The sequence below is a fragment of the Sinocyclocheilus grahami genome, unplaced genomic scaffold, assembly GCF_001515645.1.
Source record: "Sinocyclocheilus grahami isolate Dianchi unplaced genomic scaffold, SAMN03320097.WGS_v1.1 scaffold696.1, whole genome shotgun sequence".
In the NCBI taxonomy this organism is placed as follows: Eukaryota; Metazoa; Chordata; class Actinopteri; order Cypriniformes; family Cyprinidae; genus Sinocyclocheilus; species Sinocyclocheilus grahami.
Genome location: NW_015505875.1, coordinates 420,187 through 434,793, shown reverse-complemented (window position 1 = coordinate 434,793; position 14,607 = coordinate 420,187). Strand labels below are relative to the sequence as shown.

The 14,607-nt window shown below is 36.5% G+C and overlaps 1 protein-coding gene across 6 annotated transcripts in view; it reads right to left on the bottom strand.

Annotated features, from left to right (window-relative positions):
* Nucleotides 1-14,607, bottom strand: part of LOC107559742 (tensin-3-like) — a 53,522-nt gene that overhangs the window by 34,659 nt on the left and 4,256 nt on the right. For all 6 annotated transcript variants that reach the window (XM_016243679.1, XM_016243680.1, XM_016243678.1 and 3 more), the window contains 7 exons: nucleotides 14,420-14,503; nucleotides 12,919-13,028; nucleotides 11,881-11,941; nucleotides 11,662-11,737; nucleotides 11,440-11,569; nucleotides 9,861-9,938; nucleotides 9,632-9,733 (listed from right to left, as the gene is read on the bottom strand). In XM_016243679.1, the coding sequence (XP_016099165.1) occupies nucleotides 9,632-9,733; nucleotides 9,861-9,938; nucleotides 11,440-11,569; nucleotides 11,662-11,737; nucleotides 11,881-11,941; nucleotides 12,919-13,028; nucleotides 14,420-14,503 (641 nt within the window). The remainder of the gene's footprint in view (nucleotides 1-9,631; nucleotides 9,734-9,860; nucleotides 9,939-11,439; nucleotides 11,570-11,661; nucleotides 11,738-11,880; nucleotides 11,942-12,918; nucleotides 13,029-14,419; nucleotides 14,504-14,607) is intronic.

The window sequence follows — 14,607 nt, the reverse complement described above, 5'->3', positions numbered from 1 at the left end:
GGGGGGGGGGGGGGGGGGGAGCATGCAACTTCTGGTCGGTTTGCAGCACAATTCCTTCAGACTGTTTGTCAGTACGACTGGCAATAATTACAGACATACGAGTGTGTGTTTGTGAGCGTGTGTAATTCTATATTTGAGTTCATGTATTGTAAATTGTAAAGGCTGTTTGTGCTCCAACCATGAGGTATCTCTAAATTACACGGCTGCTCGAGACAGACAACCAGATGTGCATCAAGCCTCAGTCCCATATGACACACACACACACACACACGCACACACATTAAGATGTTGGGATTTAATTTTTTACAGTTATGCACAGAAACTCCCAACCTTTAAATATCTGGCCCTGGAATTTGAGATTCTTGCGCATAGACCATTTAGCATTTAAAACACTAGACTTTGTGCAGAAGTGAAGGGTAAACATAACAAGTGCAACTTATTTGTTCCCTGATCACTGAACTTTAACTGAACATGGAGAACAAAGGTCATTTCCATGGAGTTAAACACTCACTAAGTTCCACTCCTTGAAGTGATTTAATTCTGCATAATTCAATTTTGTACATATAGGGGAAGGTGGGTTAAGATGTGCCAGTGGGTAAGTTGAGCATCCTGAACTTTGTTGTTACTGTATCAATATACAGTTCAAAAGTGGGGGGTCAGTAAGATTTTATTTTTTGAAAGAAAATCAAGGATGCATTAAATTGGGGGGGGAAAGACATTTACAACATTACAGAATATTTTAAATACGTGCTTTGTTTAAAATTTTTATTCATCAAAGAATACTGGAAAAAAATGTATCTCAGTTTCCACAAAAATATTAAGCAGCACAACCATTTTCAATAATGTGTCTTAAGCACCAAATCAGCATAGAATGATTTCTGAAGCATCATGTGACACTGAAGACTGGAGTAACGGCTGTTGAAAATCAGTTTGCCATCACAGGAATAAATGAAATTTTAAAATATTTTCAAATTGAATTTAGAATAACATTTCACATACTGTTTTAACTGTATTTTTGATCAAATAAATGCAACCTTGGTGAGAATTAGATACTTTTTTTTCAAAAACATTAAAACATCTCAGAGACCCCAAACTTTTCAAAAGTAGTTTACTATACTGTGTCTATATTGTTTTAAAGAAGAGAGAGATTTTTAAATGCCAAACATTTTAAGCCAAACATTTTTTTTTTTTGCATGACTGATAAAATTGTGTTTACGTCTTTAGCAAATTTACCTAATTCAGAAATAAATATCATAGGCACTGGTGGCTTGTAATGTAAATGATTTATACTGAAATATAAGCTTACATAAAATTGTGTAAACCCTGTTATCATCAAATTTTCCCCTTTTCAAGTGACAAACTACTGCCAAAATAACCAAAACTTTATTATAATGCCATAAAATTAAATTGTCAATAAAAGCATCCTTTCACTTTTTTTTCAGCTTTTTTGCATTTAGTTAGGTTTCTGGCATGTCTGACAGCTCAGAAAAGCTGAAAAGAAAACATGCAGCCAGTTCATTATGGGCTGTCTAAGTCTGAAACTGTGTCATCCAGCGATTTGTCATCCAGCGGTTTCAATTTGCAGCTGGTTTCTACCTAGATAGCTAGCTGTTACGGGGCAAACGAGACGTGAGACGTGCGGATCCATCTGCAAAGCTTTTATTTAAAGGCATGGTCTTAAAAGTGAAGGGTAAACATAACAAGTGCAACTTATTTGTTCCCTGATCACTGAACTTTAACTGAACATGGAGAACAAAGGTCATTTCCATGGAGTTAAACACTCACTAAGTTCCACTCCTTGAAGTGATTTAATTCTGCATAATTCAATTTTGTACATATAGGGGAAGGTGGGTTAAGATGTGCCAGTGGGTAAGTTGAGCATCCTGAACTTTGTTGTTACTGTATCAATATACAGTTCAAAAGTGGGGGGTCAGTAAGATTTTATTTTTTGAAAGAAAATCAAGGATGCATTAAATTGGGGGGGGAAAGACATTTACAACATTACAGAATATTTTAAATACGTGCTTTGTTTAAAATTTTTATTCATCAAAGAATACTGGAAAAAAATGTATCTCAGTTTCCACAAAAATATTAAGCAGCACAACCATTTTCAATAATGTGTCTTAAGCACCAAATCAGCATAGAATGATTTCTGAAGCATCATGTGACACTGAAGACTGGAGTAACGGCTGTTGAAAATCAGTTTGCCATCACAGGAATAAATGAAATTTTAAAATATTTTCAAATTGAATTTAGAATAACATTTCACATACTGTTTTAACTGTATTTTTGATCAAATAAATGCAACCTTGGTGAGAATTAGATACTTTTTTTTCAAAAACATTAAAACATCTCAGAGACCCCAAACTTTTCAAAAGTAGTTTACTATACTGTGTCTATATTGTTTTAAAGAAGAGAGAGATTTTTAAATGCCAAACATTTTAAGCCAAACATTTTTTTTTTTTGCATGACTGATAAAATTGTGTTTACATCTTTAGCAAATTTACCTAATTCAGAAATAAATATCATAGGCACTGGTGGCTTGTAATGTAAATGATTTATACTGAAATATAAGCTTACATAAAATTGTGTAAACCCTGTTATCATCAAATTATCCCCTTTTCAAGTGACAAACTACTGCCAAAATAACCAAAACTTTATTATAATGCCATAAAATTAAATTGTCAATAAAAGCATCCTTTCACTTTTTTTTCAGCTTTTTTGCATTTAGTTAGGTTTCTGGCATGTCTGACAGCTCAGAAAAGCTGAAAAGAAAACATGCAGCCAGTTCATTATGGGCTGTCTAAGTCTGAAACTGTGTCATCCAGCGATTTGTCATCCAGCGGTTTCAATTTGCAGCTGGTTTCTACCTAGATAGCTAGCTGTTACGGGGCAAACGAGACGTGAGACGTGCGGATCCATCTGCAAAGCTTTTATTTAAAGGCATGGTCATAAAAACAGGCAAGGTTCTGACAATGGCAAACAGGTATATAAAGGGCAGGACAAAAGAGTAATCCAAACCGGGCGCGAGTCAGTAGACAGCGAACGTTATCCAGAGGGCTTGACAAGAGGGGAAATCCATTAACACGAGCAGTAGTCCAGGCGAGGTGCAAACACAGTCCGAAACAGCAGGCAAAGGGTTAATCCAAGATAAACAAGCAAAAATCAGGTAACATGGGAAAGCAGGCAAAACTATGACAGGACTAGGTTAGACTATAAAACAGGAAATCAATAAACAGGCTCCGTAAAGTAGCTATCAACGAACAGTGATAAGTGATAAACAATACTCGGCGATCTGAACGAGGAAGTCCAGGGCTTATTGGATTCAGCTGTGTGTGTGTGTAATCAGTGCATTCAGCTGTGTGTATGTGATCAGTGCAATGGATGATGGGAACTGTAGTGCGGAGTGACATGTAACAGTCTGTGTGGTGTGAGAGTCAATGTAGTGAGCGCGTGACCTCTGGTGGTGAGTGAACGGAAGTTCATAGACTGGATTAGTGACACTAGCTATTTGAATAAGACCACCTCTGAGCCATATATGTATATATTCATGTGTCTTGTGTCAATGCCCCATAGAAGAGAGGGGTGGGGTGAGCAGTAGATCCTTAGCATTTAAAGAGACATGCAACAAAACGGGTCGCTGTGAACAAAGCTGTTTTTGATAAGGTAAAAAGGGTGTTGTTTTACACGACCACTGAGGAATTTTAACCAAACTATGTCGCAGACATTTCATGAAGACCCTAAAGAATCATACCATCTTGAGGAAAATGGGCATCTGACACCCCCTTTAAGACAATTATGTTTTGCAATACAATCTTAAAATGTCAACCCTGTTAGCATGGTTTTATATAGTAAACATCTGATGACTGAAATGTGGATATCTGTAAAAATTTTATCATTGAAGCACACTGTAGTTTCACAATCTTGGGCACAAGGCTTGTAAAATCAAACTGAACTGTACAACAATTACTTTAAACATCACCTTATTAGACTGGAAAAGGGATACATTGCAAAGAATGATCCAAATACTATTATGGTTGCCATCATTCAGCATATACGTTTCACCTCTGTCTTACTTCTTGCCTAGAAGACAACTCAAACCGCTACTAAATGTTAGTCCACTCTCCCTAACATGCTGGCCCTTGAATAACACATGAGTCATTTGGGTCTGTTATGTCTGAGCTCCATCCCTCTGCTTTGATATTCTGACTCGCTCTCCTCGACAAAACATCTTGTAGTTTGAGCAGCTCTGTCTTACTTCAGTTCATTTAGTGCAGCTACCTAAACATTTTCAGTAATTACAAACCCTCAAGGAAAACAGCCACGACAATTGCACTGAGCACTGTGGCCGTGCTATGGTAACTGGCAGGTCTCGTTTGGAGCTCATTATGGTACGGAGGCCTAAGGCCAAACAAGATTAGATTAGGGTCAAATACAAGAACTTTACTATTATTGCAAGAGGTTAAACTTTCCACGCATTCTGAACAGTCCCGCACAGTCTCATATGTTCCAATTAACCTCAGCAAACAGTGCCCAGACTTAATAACGGTATTAGAGGTAAAGCATGTTTCCTATAGCAGACCGTAACTTGACAATTAGTAGACCATTACGAGCCTTCATGTCTCGGAAAACTATTCTTTACATCCTGAAGTAAACACTGCTTAAATGTGCATTCTTGCTTTTGTTTTCTCTCCTAAAATATATACCCACAATACCCCATGGTTTCACCACTCAAGTCCCACAAGAGGCCTATTAAGTACTATAAAAACATGTCCCGAAACAATTAGTGAATGCAAAGCCAGATTTAGTGTTTGTAGTATGTTAATAAAGATATAGCAAAGTAAAACTAACTGTAATTTATTGAGTAAATGATGAGAAAGAAAAAAGAAAAAGAGACATATTACTGTATTAAATTCTTGACTAGTGATGAAAATAATAGGACAATATTTGATCCTTTTGAGATCTGTACTGATTAATATTTATATTCTGCCAATTAGCAGAACTTTTCCCTTGTTATTTTCTAAAATGGACCAACACTTGTGAATTTTAGGTAAATATTGTGTAAATAAATTTCATTTCTCCACCATTGCCGGTCCCAATCCCAGATGAGAAAGGACGAGGGTTGGGTGTCGGGCTAGCCACCCATCCCCGTAAAATCTATACTGCTAAAGAAATGATGAATATCTCCTAAGTCATTATTAACTGGATGAGGGAATCAGGTCCCTGCCAGATGATGGCATCTGAGCAAACCAGCAATGGTGCCTGACCAAGGATGCGATTTTCTCTGCAAAAATGAGTACGAGACTTGGCACCTGGAACTTCTGCACATTTCATCAAGCCGGCTGCCTTGACCAACTCCCAATTTTAAAATTATCGTCATGATGCACTGGGAATTAATGAAGTATGGTGGATTGGCAGTGGACAATTGGCTAGTGACGGCAACACCATTCTGTTCTTCGGTCATACAGAATGCCACCAACAAAGTGTCAGAATTGTCCTGAGCAAACACGCAGCTGAATCCTCCGTCAGATGGACACCTGTGAGTGATAGAGTAATCACCGCGCACCTCCGGACCAACAACATCCAGATTATGATTGTTCAAGTCTATGCACCGACTGACAACGCAGATGCTGGGCGGTGATCAAAACAAACTTTTATTTACTGTTGGTCCTCTTGCATAATCTGAGTGATAACAGTGAGCGGCTGATTCTGCGACCATAACAATTTTTGTATCCGTAAACCTTCTTTCAACATTGTTGTAATCACAAGAAGACATGGTGTGCACCAGACGGTGTCACCTTTAATGAGATCGATCACATCTGCATCAGTTGACGATGGCAGACATCTCTCCGCAACGCACTGGTCTACAGGCCAGCGGACGTTGGCTCTGACCATTATCTAGTCCAGGCAAATGTTAAGCTCAAACTCAAATGCCAAAGACAAGTTGTGGTCAAGCATCCATATGCCAAAGAGAACCTTAACAATCAATATATATCGCCTAAGAGTTTGCACTTAACCTTCAAAATTGGTTCGAGATCCTCAGTGACATTGACGACATCAAAGATAGTTGGAAGACAATGAAAACTATCATCCAGAGCTGTGCAGATAAGAAGATTGGGCGCAGATGGGGAAAGATTAAAGAAAGATGGATCCAAGACCAGACGGCAACCACATGTGACCACCCCCGGGCTGGACTCCACTTCGTCTGCGGTGAAAGCCGATCCGGCGATCCACAGCGCGAAGTTGATGTATTTCCTCAGCGACCAGCACGAATCAGCTCTAGGCATGACGAAGCAGATATCGTCCTCTTTTGGAAGGCCAAACAAAGTAGTTTCGCTTTCACAATGAAACACAACGCCTTCATAACATGGCGGCGGCGGCAACAACAATACTACAGCGAGAATAAAAGTTAATGCCTTCTTTTTGTGCATGAACATTTGGGTGGTGTTATGCAAATCTTCCCACACAGTGACGTAGACATGTGGGGGCGTGTATAAACGAGGCATTTTAGGAGGGTGTGGACAAGTCTTAACTTTTATAAAGAATACCTCTTTGGGTTTGAGACTTTAGTCTTTGCAACTTTAGGGATCTTATCTATGCACGAACAGCTTGTAACACTCCAAAGAGAAAGGAAAATTTTAAATTGCATCATATGACCCCTTTAAACTGAGGCTGGTTGAAACGCTTTTAGAACTATATACAAAAACAACAAAATACAAATGCACTAAATAAAATAAAATTATTTAATAAAAACATTTACAATAGGCACTTAACTCAAATAAGTATTAAGTAATAAAACTCATAAGAGAACACTGTATATTTTAAAGAGCATGTCCAGCTTTGTGTGAGAGTGAAGGAAATCCGCTTGTGAGTGGAGAGATTCCTGCTTGCGCATTACATAGATGCGCTATTGCGTTACATTACTGCGCTCTCGACATTTGTCATTAAGATAATGCTATAGAAACCGCCTAAAATTAAGTATATAGAACAAAAGAAAGCTGCCTGAGGCAGATTCCTATTGTCCATGCCAGGATCCGCCACTGATGCAGTTAGAAATGTAATAAAAACAAGCCAATCGCAAGACATCTGGTAGGGGGGGCACCTGGGGTGACCAACCAGAATTCAGTTGGGGCCGGTGCCACCCCTGGCCACCATGTAGACCCACCCCTGCTGAGGCCGACTGCGCACCACCTAGCGCTGAACCTTTATCAACAATCTCAAGCTCGCCGGTGTATCCTGGGATGAAGCGTGGACCGACACCGGTGGGGAGACCCTAAGTGCCCAACATCACGGGAAGGTCTAAGTACATTTCATTTCAGCAATTTAACACACGTTGTGTCACTTCTTTGTTCTACTGTTTCAATTTCTAAAAAGCAATTAAAATGGCAATGACATAAATGTATAAACCATTTCATATTTCAATATATTTGTTGAATTTGACTACCATTCAAAATTTTGATATCCTTTTTTTTTAAGTCAGCATTTATTTGATTAAAAAATACAGCAATACTATAAAATATTTTTGCAATAAAAAAGAACTGCCTTCTATTTTAATATATTTTAACATGTCATTTTAAATCTAATATGCTGATTTGGTGTTATTATTGTTTATTGTCAGTTTTAAAAGAAACTGTTCAAAAAGTTCAAAAGAACAGGATTATTTGAAATATAAATCTTATGTAATAATAGCAAGGAGACATTTAAAAATACGAAAAAAAAAAACATGTATATTCTAGTTCTATTCAAGACCACTAATCTAGACATTATGAAGAACTTGAGAAGTCCAGTACCAGCACGGATCAGCTCTAGGCATGACGAAGCAGATATCGTCCTCTTTTGGAAGGCCAAACAAAGTAGTTTCGCTTTCACAATGAAACACAACGCCTTCATAACATGGCGGCGGCGGCAACAACAATACTACAGCGAGAATAAAAGTTAATGCCTTCTTTTTGTGCATGAACATTTGGGTGGTGTTATGCAAATCTTCCCACACAGTGACGTAGACATGTGGGGGCGTGTATAAACGAGGCATTTTAGGAGGGTGTGGACAAGTCTTAACTTTTATAAAGAATACCTCTTTGGGTTTGAGACTTTAGTCTTTGCAACTTTAGGGATCTTATCTATGCACGAACAGCTTGTAACACTCCAAAGAGAAAGGAAAATTTTAAATTGCATCATATGACCCCTTTAAACTGAGGCTGGTTGAAACGCTTTTAGAACTATATACAAAAACAACAAAATACAAATGCACTAAATAAAATAAAATTATTTAATAAAAACATTTACAATAGGCACTTAACTCAAATAAGTATTAAGTAATAAAACTCATAAGAGAACACTGTATATTTTAAAGAGCATGTCCAGCTTTGTGTGAGAGTGAAGGAAATCCGCTTGTGAGTGGAGAGATTCCTGCTTGCGCATTACATAGATGCGCTATTGCGTTACATTACTGCGCTCTCGACATTTGTCATTAAGATAATGCTATAGAAACCGCCTAAAATTAAGTATATAGAACAAAAGAAAGCTGCCTGAGGCAGATTCCTATTGTCCATGCCAGGATCCGCCACTGATGCAGTTAGAAATGTAATAAAAACAAGCCAATCGCAAGACATCTGGTAGGGGGGGCACCTGGGGTGACCAACCAGAATTCAGTTGGGGCCGGTGCCACCCCTGGCCACCATGTAGACCCACCCCTGCTGAGGCCGACTGCGCACCACCTAGCGCTGAACCTTTATCAACAATCTCAAGCTCGCCGGTGTATCCTGGGATGAAGCGTGGACCGACACCGGTGGGGAGACCCTAAGTGCCCAACATCACGGGAAGGTCTAAGTACATTTCATTTCAGCAATTTAACACACGTTGTGTCACTTCTTTGTTCTACTGTTTCAATTTCTAAAAAGCAATTAAAATGGCAATGACATAAATGTATAAACCATTTCATATTTCAATATATTTGTTGAATTTGACTACCATTCAAAATTTTGATATCCTTTTTTTTTAAGTCAGCATTTATTTGATTAAAAAATACAGCAATACTATAAAATATTTTTGCAATAAAAAAGAACTGCCTTCTATTTTAATATATTTTAACATGTCATTTTAAATCTAATATGCTGATTTGGTGTTATTATTGTTTATTGTCAGTTTTAAAAGAAACTGTTCAAAAAGTTCAAAAGAACAGGATTATTTGAAATATAAATCTTATGTAATAATAGCAAGGAGACATTTAAAAATACGAAAAAAAAAAACATGTATATTCTAGTTCTATTCAAGACCACTAATCTAGACATTATGAAGAACTTGAGAAGTCCAGTCTTACCAGCTTCCGTAAGATTTTCAGTGAAGTCCCATTGAGCGTGTAGTGAATTCAGAGGGTCATTTTCAATGACAACTGCTGAACCGTTCCTCCAGTAGCCACAATCTTGAAATGGAGAAACAGTGGTTTATTGTCAGTTTTAAAAGAAACTGTTCAAAAAGTTCAAAAGAACAGGATTATTTGAAATATAAATCTTATGTAATAATAGCAAGGAGACATTTAAAAATACAAACAAAAAAAAAAACATGTATATTCTAGTTCTATTCAAGACCACTAATCTAGACATTATGAAGAACTTGAGAAGTCCAGTCTTACCAGCTTCTGTAAGATTTTCAGTGAAGTCCCATTGAGCGTGTAGTGAATTCAGAGGGTCATTTTCAATGACAACTGCTGAACCGTTCCTCCAGTAGCCACAATCTTGAAATGGAGAAACAGTATGTTAATTTATTACTAAATTAATTTTTACCTAAATTAGCTATATTGAATAATGCACATTCACAAAGACCCATAAAACACCTTTCATTCCAGATAAATGAGAGGATACCTGAAGCAAGGGATGGGTCTCTGTTGGCAATTTCTGAAAAGAGCACCTCCACCACACCGTCCTCTGGGAATCTTGGGTCTTGAATAGAGACAAGAGCAAATTATGACTGAAAGGGATGAAAGGCATGGAAAAAACTACGCTGCAAAGCAATGTGGGAACATCAACACACACACACAACTACATGAGAGCTGATGTATCTGTGACTTGTAAGCACATTCGCCACATAAAGGGATGAAAGGCATGGAAAAAACTACGCTGCAAAGCAATGTGGGAACATCAACAGACACACAACTACATGAGAGCTGATGTATCTGTGACTTGTAAGCACATTCGCCACAGCTATGTGACTGCTTTCGCTTCTATCCATTCAAAATTACAGTTGATTGTGTAAGATTTCCCATTGCGTAAAGACCAAAATGAAGTGTTTGTGGAAAGAGTTAAGTTGTCAGTCTCTTTCTCAGGTCTGCTTGGGTCACCGTGTGTCTTGTCTGTCATTATTTACCAAAAACACTCAGCACTTGCTCACATGCTCAGTCACGCACACACTCACATACTAGTAAACACAAACCTGTACTAAAAATAATGAAGCCCAAAAAGTATGAATTTCACAACATTATATACAAAATATCAAAAGGCATCTGAAAACAACTTTTTTTAGAGGATGTATGAAATCAGTTTCTTTCCATTATAGAAAGAAAACACATATAACGACAAAGACAGGTATTATTTCTACAATAAAACAAACTTGCTCACATGCTCAGTCACGCACACACTCACATACTAGTAAACACAAACCTGTACTAAAAATAATAAAGCCCAAAAAGTATGAATTTCACAACATTATATACAAAATATCAAAAGGCATCTGAAAACAACTTTTTTTAGAGGATGTATGAAATCAGTTTCTTTCCATTATAGAAAGAAAACACATGTAACGACAAAGACAGGTATTATTTCTACAATAAAACATAAACAATAATATGGATACAAAATTGTGCACATACTGTATATCTGCCATCAATCCTGGAAACAAAATTCTCTCATTTCACAGATGCTTTGTATTTTCCCTTATTATTGAACTATATACAACATAACAGGGGGCTTATGCCTTATAACTCTTAGAATTACCTTGTTGAACATTTACGGTTCACAAAAAAAAAAGTCTGATCATATTGCTTTAATGTATTCAGTCCATTTCAGTGTTATTGCAATACCACTGAGAAACTATTATACTTTTTATTAATATTTTGTTAATTTTTTACACTTTTTTTATTTTCATTTTAAAATTAAAATAAATTAATGTTTCAGTAATTGCTATGTTTATGACATTTTATTATTAACTATGAACATTTTCCTGTAACATTTGTCAACCAGAATTACAGTTCAAATACTTTAAGTCAACATTTTGAGCGATATATCTATTGATTTATATGAAAAGATAAAAGTTTTCGTGCTGCATACAAAATAAACATGATTTGGTTTGTTATTTTGCAAATGGAAATACCTTCTTAGATTCATATCTCCAAAACCTTTTGGAACACTTCGAGTGCAAAGATTTGACCAAAAACACTTTGTGTACCTATATTTGCATGATCAAGGTCTTCTTTCTGCAAAGAAAGTTGGTCTCCACACAGAGTGCCGGTGTGGAACTGCACACGAAACACTGTCTCATGAGTCCTCATGGAATCATTTTTATGATAACACGCAATCTGCAGAGAAAGAAGAGATGAAGATTAGTGCTGTCTGCATGTGTAAGTGTGTGTGTGTGTGTGTGTGTGTAAGGGACGGAGAGACATCTCACCATGAAATCACCTTTGAGCATCTGTGGGGGTTCCAGAACAAAACACACTCTGTCTGTCTGACCTACGGCAACCTGCCTGACAGTTATACACAAACACTAAATATACACAAATTATGAATACTGTATAGTCACATTTATAAACATGATGATACATATAATATGTCCAGCATGTTACAAAAGTACTTTCATATTGCGTTTATATAATATCTGGTGTCTTACTGCAATCCTGATGTGTATACTGTCTGTGTGTCTTGATACACTCTGATAAACAGCTGACACACTGAAAACAAACAAACCCAGACGAAAATAGTATTTCCTTTTCTATAGTTCACTTAAAAGAGATCGCAGTAATGTTTCATCAACTATTAACTTTGTCTCAGATGTTTCTCTTCAACTTCCTTTGTAGAAATGCTATAGAAAATAAACTAAATACAGATAGCATATTGTAAATTTAACGTGGAGGGCATATCAAATGCTTTTAGAAGAATTTGATACAGAAATACTTTTACAGTATTTACAAATCTAGGTTAAAGTTAATGTCTACATATATAATTTAATACATTTTTAAGATTTCAAGTTGAATAAATTAACATTAGTAAATTCTATTATAAACAAATCATTAGTAAATGTATTATAAACAAACATGAATTTACATGTGTGTGTATATATATATATATATACACATACACATACATACACACACCTATTTTTATATTGAACAAACAATAGTAAATTTAAAATAGTATATTTAAAATAAACTTTAACCTTGATTAATAAAAAAAAAAGAACAATAAGAATTGCTTAAATACTGCATTAACTAATGTTAATTAAAATAACTTTAAAGGGATAGTTCACCCAAAAAGGAATTCTATCATCATTTACTCACATTGACTTACTTTCTTCTGTGAAACACAAAATATATTTGGTTTCTTTTTTGTTTTCATACAATAGAAGTCAATGATCACCAAAACAGTTTGGTTACCAACATTCTTCAAAATACCTTCATTTGTGTTCCACAGAAGAAAGAAATGAGAGTGAGATGACAGACTTCATTTTTGGGTGATTACTGAAGCATTTTTCTCAGCAGAAAATTTGGAGAACTGGGAGATTCTGAGAAAGATCTGTTCTTTATTAATGTACAAGAGAACTAATTGAGATATTAAATGGGATGACAAATACTGAAATTATTTGGGAATTAAAAACACTATTTCACTTAAAAGTTAAAAGACTGGATGTACATATGAGTGTTTTCCTCACCTGTAGGGTGGAAGTCAGGAATGGGATGGATATTAATGCCGTGGATGAAGAGCGGGGAAGAGTTTATGTGGATCTGATGGGTAAGGAGCCTGCCAAGCACCTGCACATACCTGAATCATCCACAAACACCACAGTCACTCTTATTGACACAAGACAACAATAAATCAAGCCTGATGACACCAGCACAACTTCAGATGAAATCAATAATAAAACAGCAAAAAATGCGTCTTATTTGGCAATTACCAGCATTTTAAAACAAAGGGATTTAGGTGGAAGAAAGAATGCATGAATATTTCCAAACAAACAAGCCAAAGGTGTGAAAAGTGTGCTGACTTGTTTTCTCAAAATTCAGAACTGCGAGATATAAACTCAGAATTACGAGAAAAAGTCAGAATTGCGATAAGTCTATTTTTTGTTTCTTGCACTTTTACATCTCAAAATTCTGACTTTTTTCTCAGAATTACACGTTTATATCTCACACTTCCAACTTTTCTTCTCAGAATTGCAAGTTATAGACTCACAATTGTGAGTTAACATCGCGCAACTCTGACTCTTTTTTCTCAGAATTGTGTGTTTATCTTCACCAAGTTTACATTTCACAATTCAGTTTTGTTTGTTGTTGTTTTTTTCTCGCCACGGAAGAAAAAAAAAAAAGAAGATAATTGTGACTTTTTATCTTATAATTGCAAGTTTCTCACAATTCCCGACTTTTCAGAATTGTGAATAAACAACACAAGCAATTGCGAGGTAACATCGAGTTTGAATCTCACAATTCCGAGAAAAAGAATTGCTAGATATAAATTCAGAATTACAAGATATAAACTTAGAACTACAAGGGGGGGGGGGAAGTCTGTTGTGGAAACAAGCTTCCATAGAAAAGTGTTACTGATTCTAAAAGCTGGGGAAAAAAAAAAAACATATTTCTTGACATTCCTTCATTGATTTAGTGCTATTCTGGGTGCGCCTCACTATCAAAGAGAATAAATAGCTTCTTTATAGTGTTGCCAAAAGCAGCGTCTTTGTGTTGTTCCAAAAACAGATCAGAGCAGAATATTTAGGTTGCCATTTTTGAAGCTTTACAATAACTCATCTTCTGAAAAGTGTTTCTAGAGTCAATAGAGATGGGAGAACATAAGGGAAGGAAAATGATAATGCACTAAACAGCAGGGGAAAAAGTAAAAACTCTTGCTCAGTTTGCACGTGCATGATGGGTGACAGGCGGTGTCTTTCAATATGATGTAAAAAGGAAAATACCAAAGTGTAAAATGAAGATGATTCACAGAAAAAGGAAGTGGGAATAATGTCAGGACATCCAGACTGCATAGGGGGATTTCCTCTCATGTGTGACCCTGAACCACTGTCCAGAGCGTAACCTTCACTCGTGACAAACTGCTGAGTGACCAACAGGCATAACAGCACCAACACCTCAGTATGCTTCAAGATGAAAAGCAACAGGAAGAAGGGGGAAAAGAAAGTTAATGCATAAACGAATGAGTCTTGCCTTTTCTGAGATGGAGTCATAAGGTTAACCATTTTATCACTGCAGAACTTCTTCATGGAGTAGAGATCTAATGCATGTTCCTCACTGAAAGACAGAAAGGACACAACCGAATGTATAAACCTATATCTCTTTGAATATTCCCCTACAGTACGTTTTTAACTTGAGAATCTCTGCGACTGAATGACTGA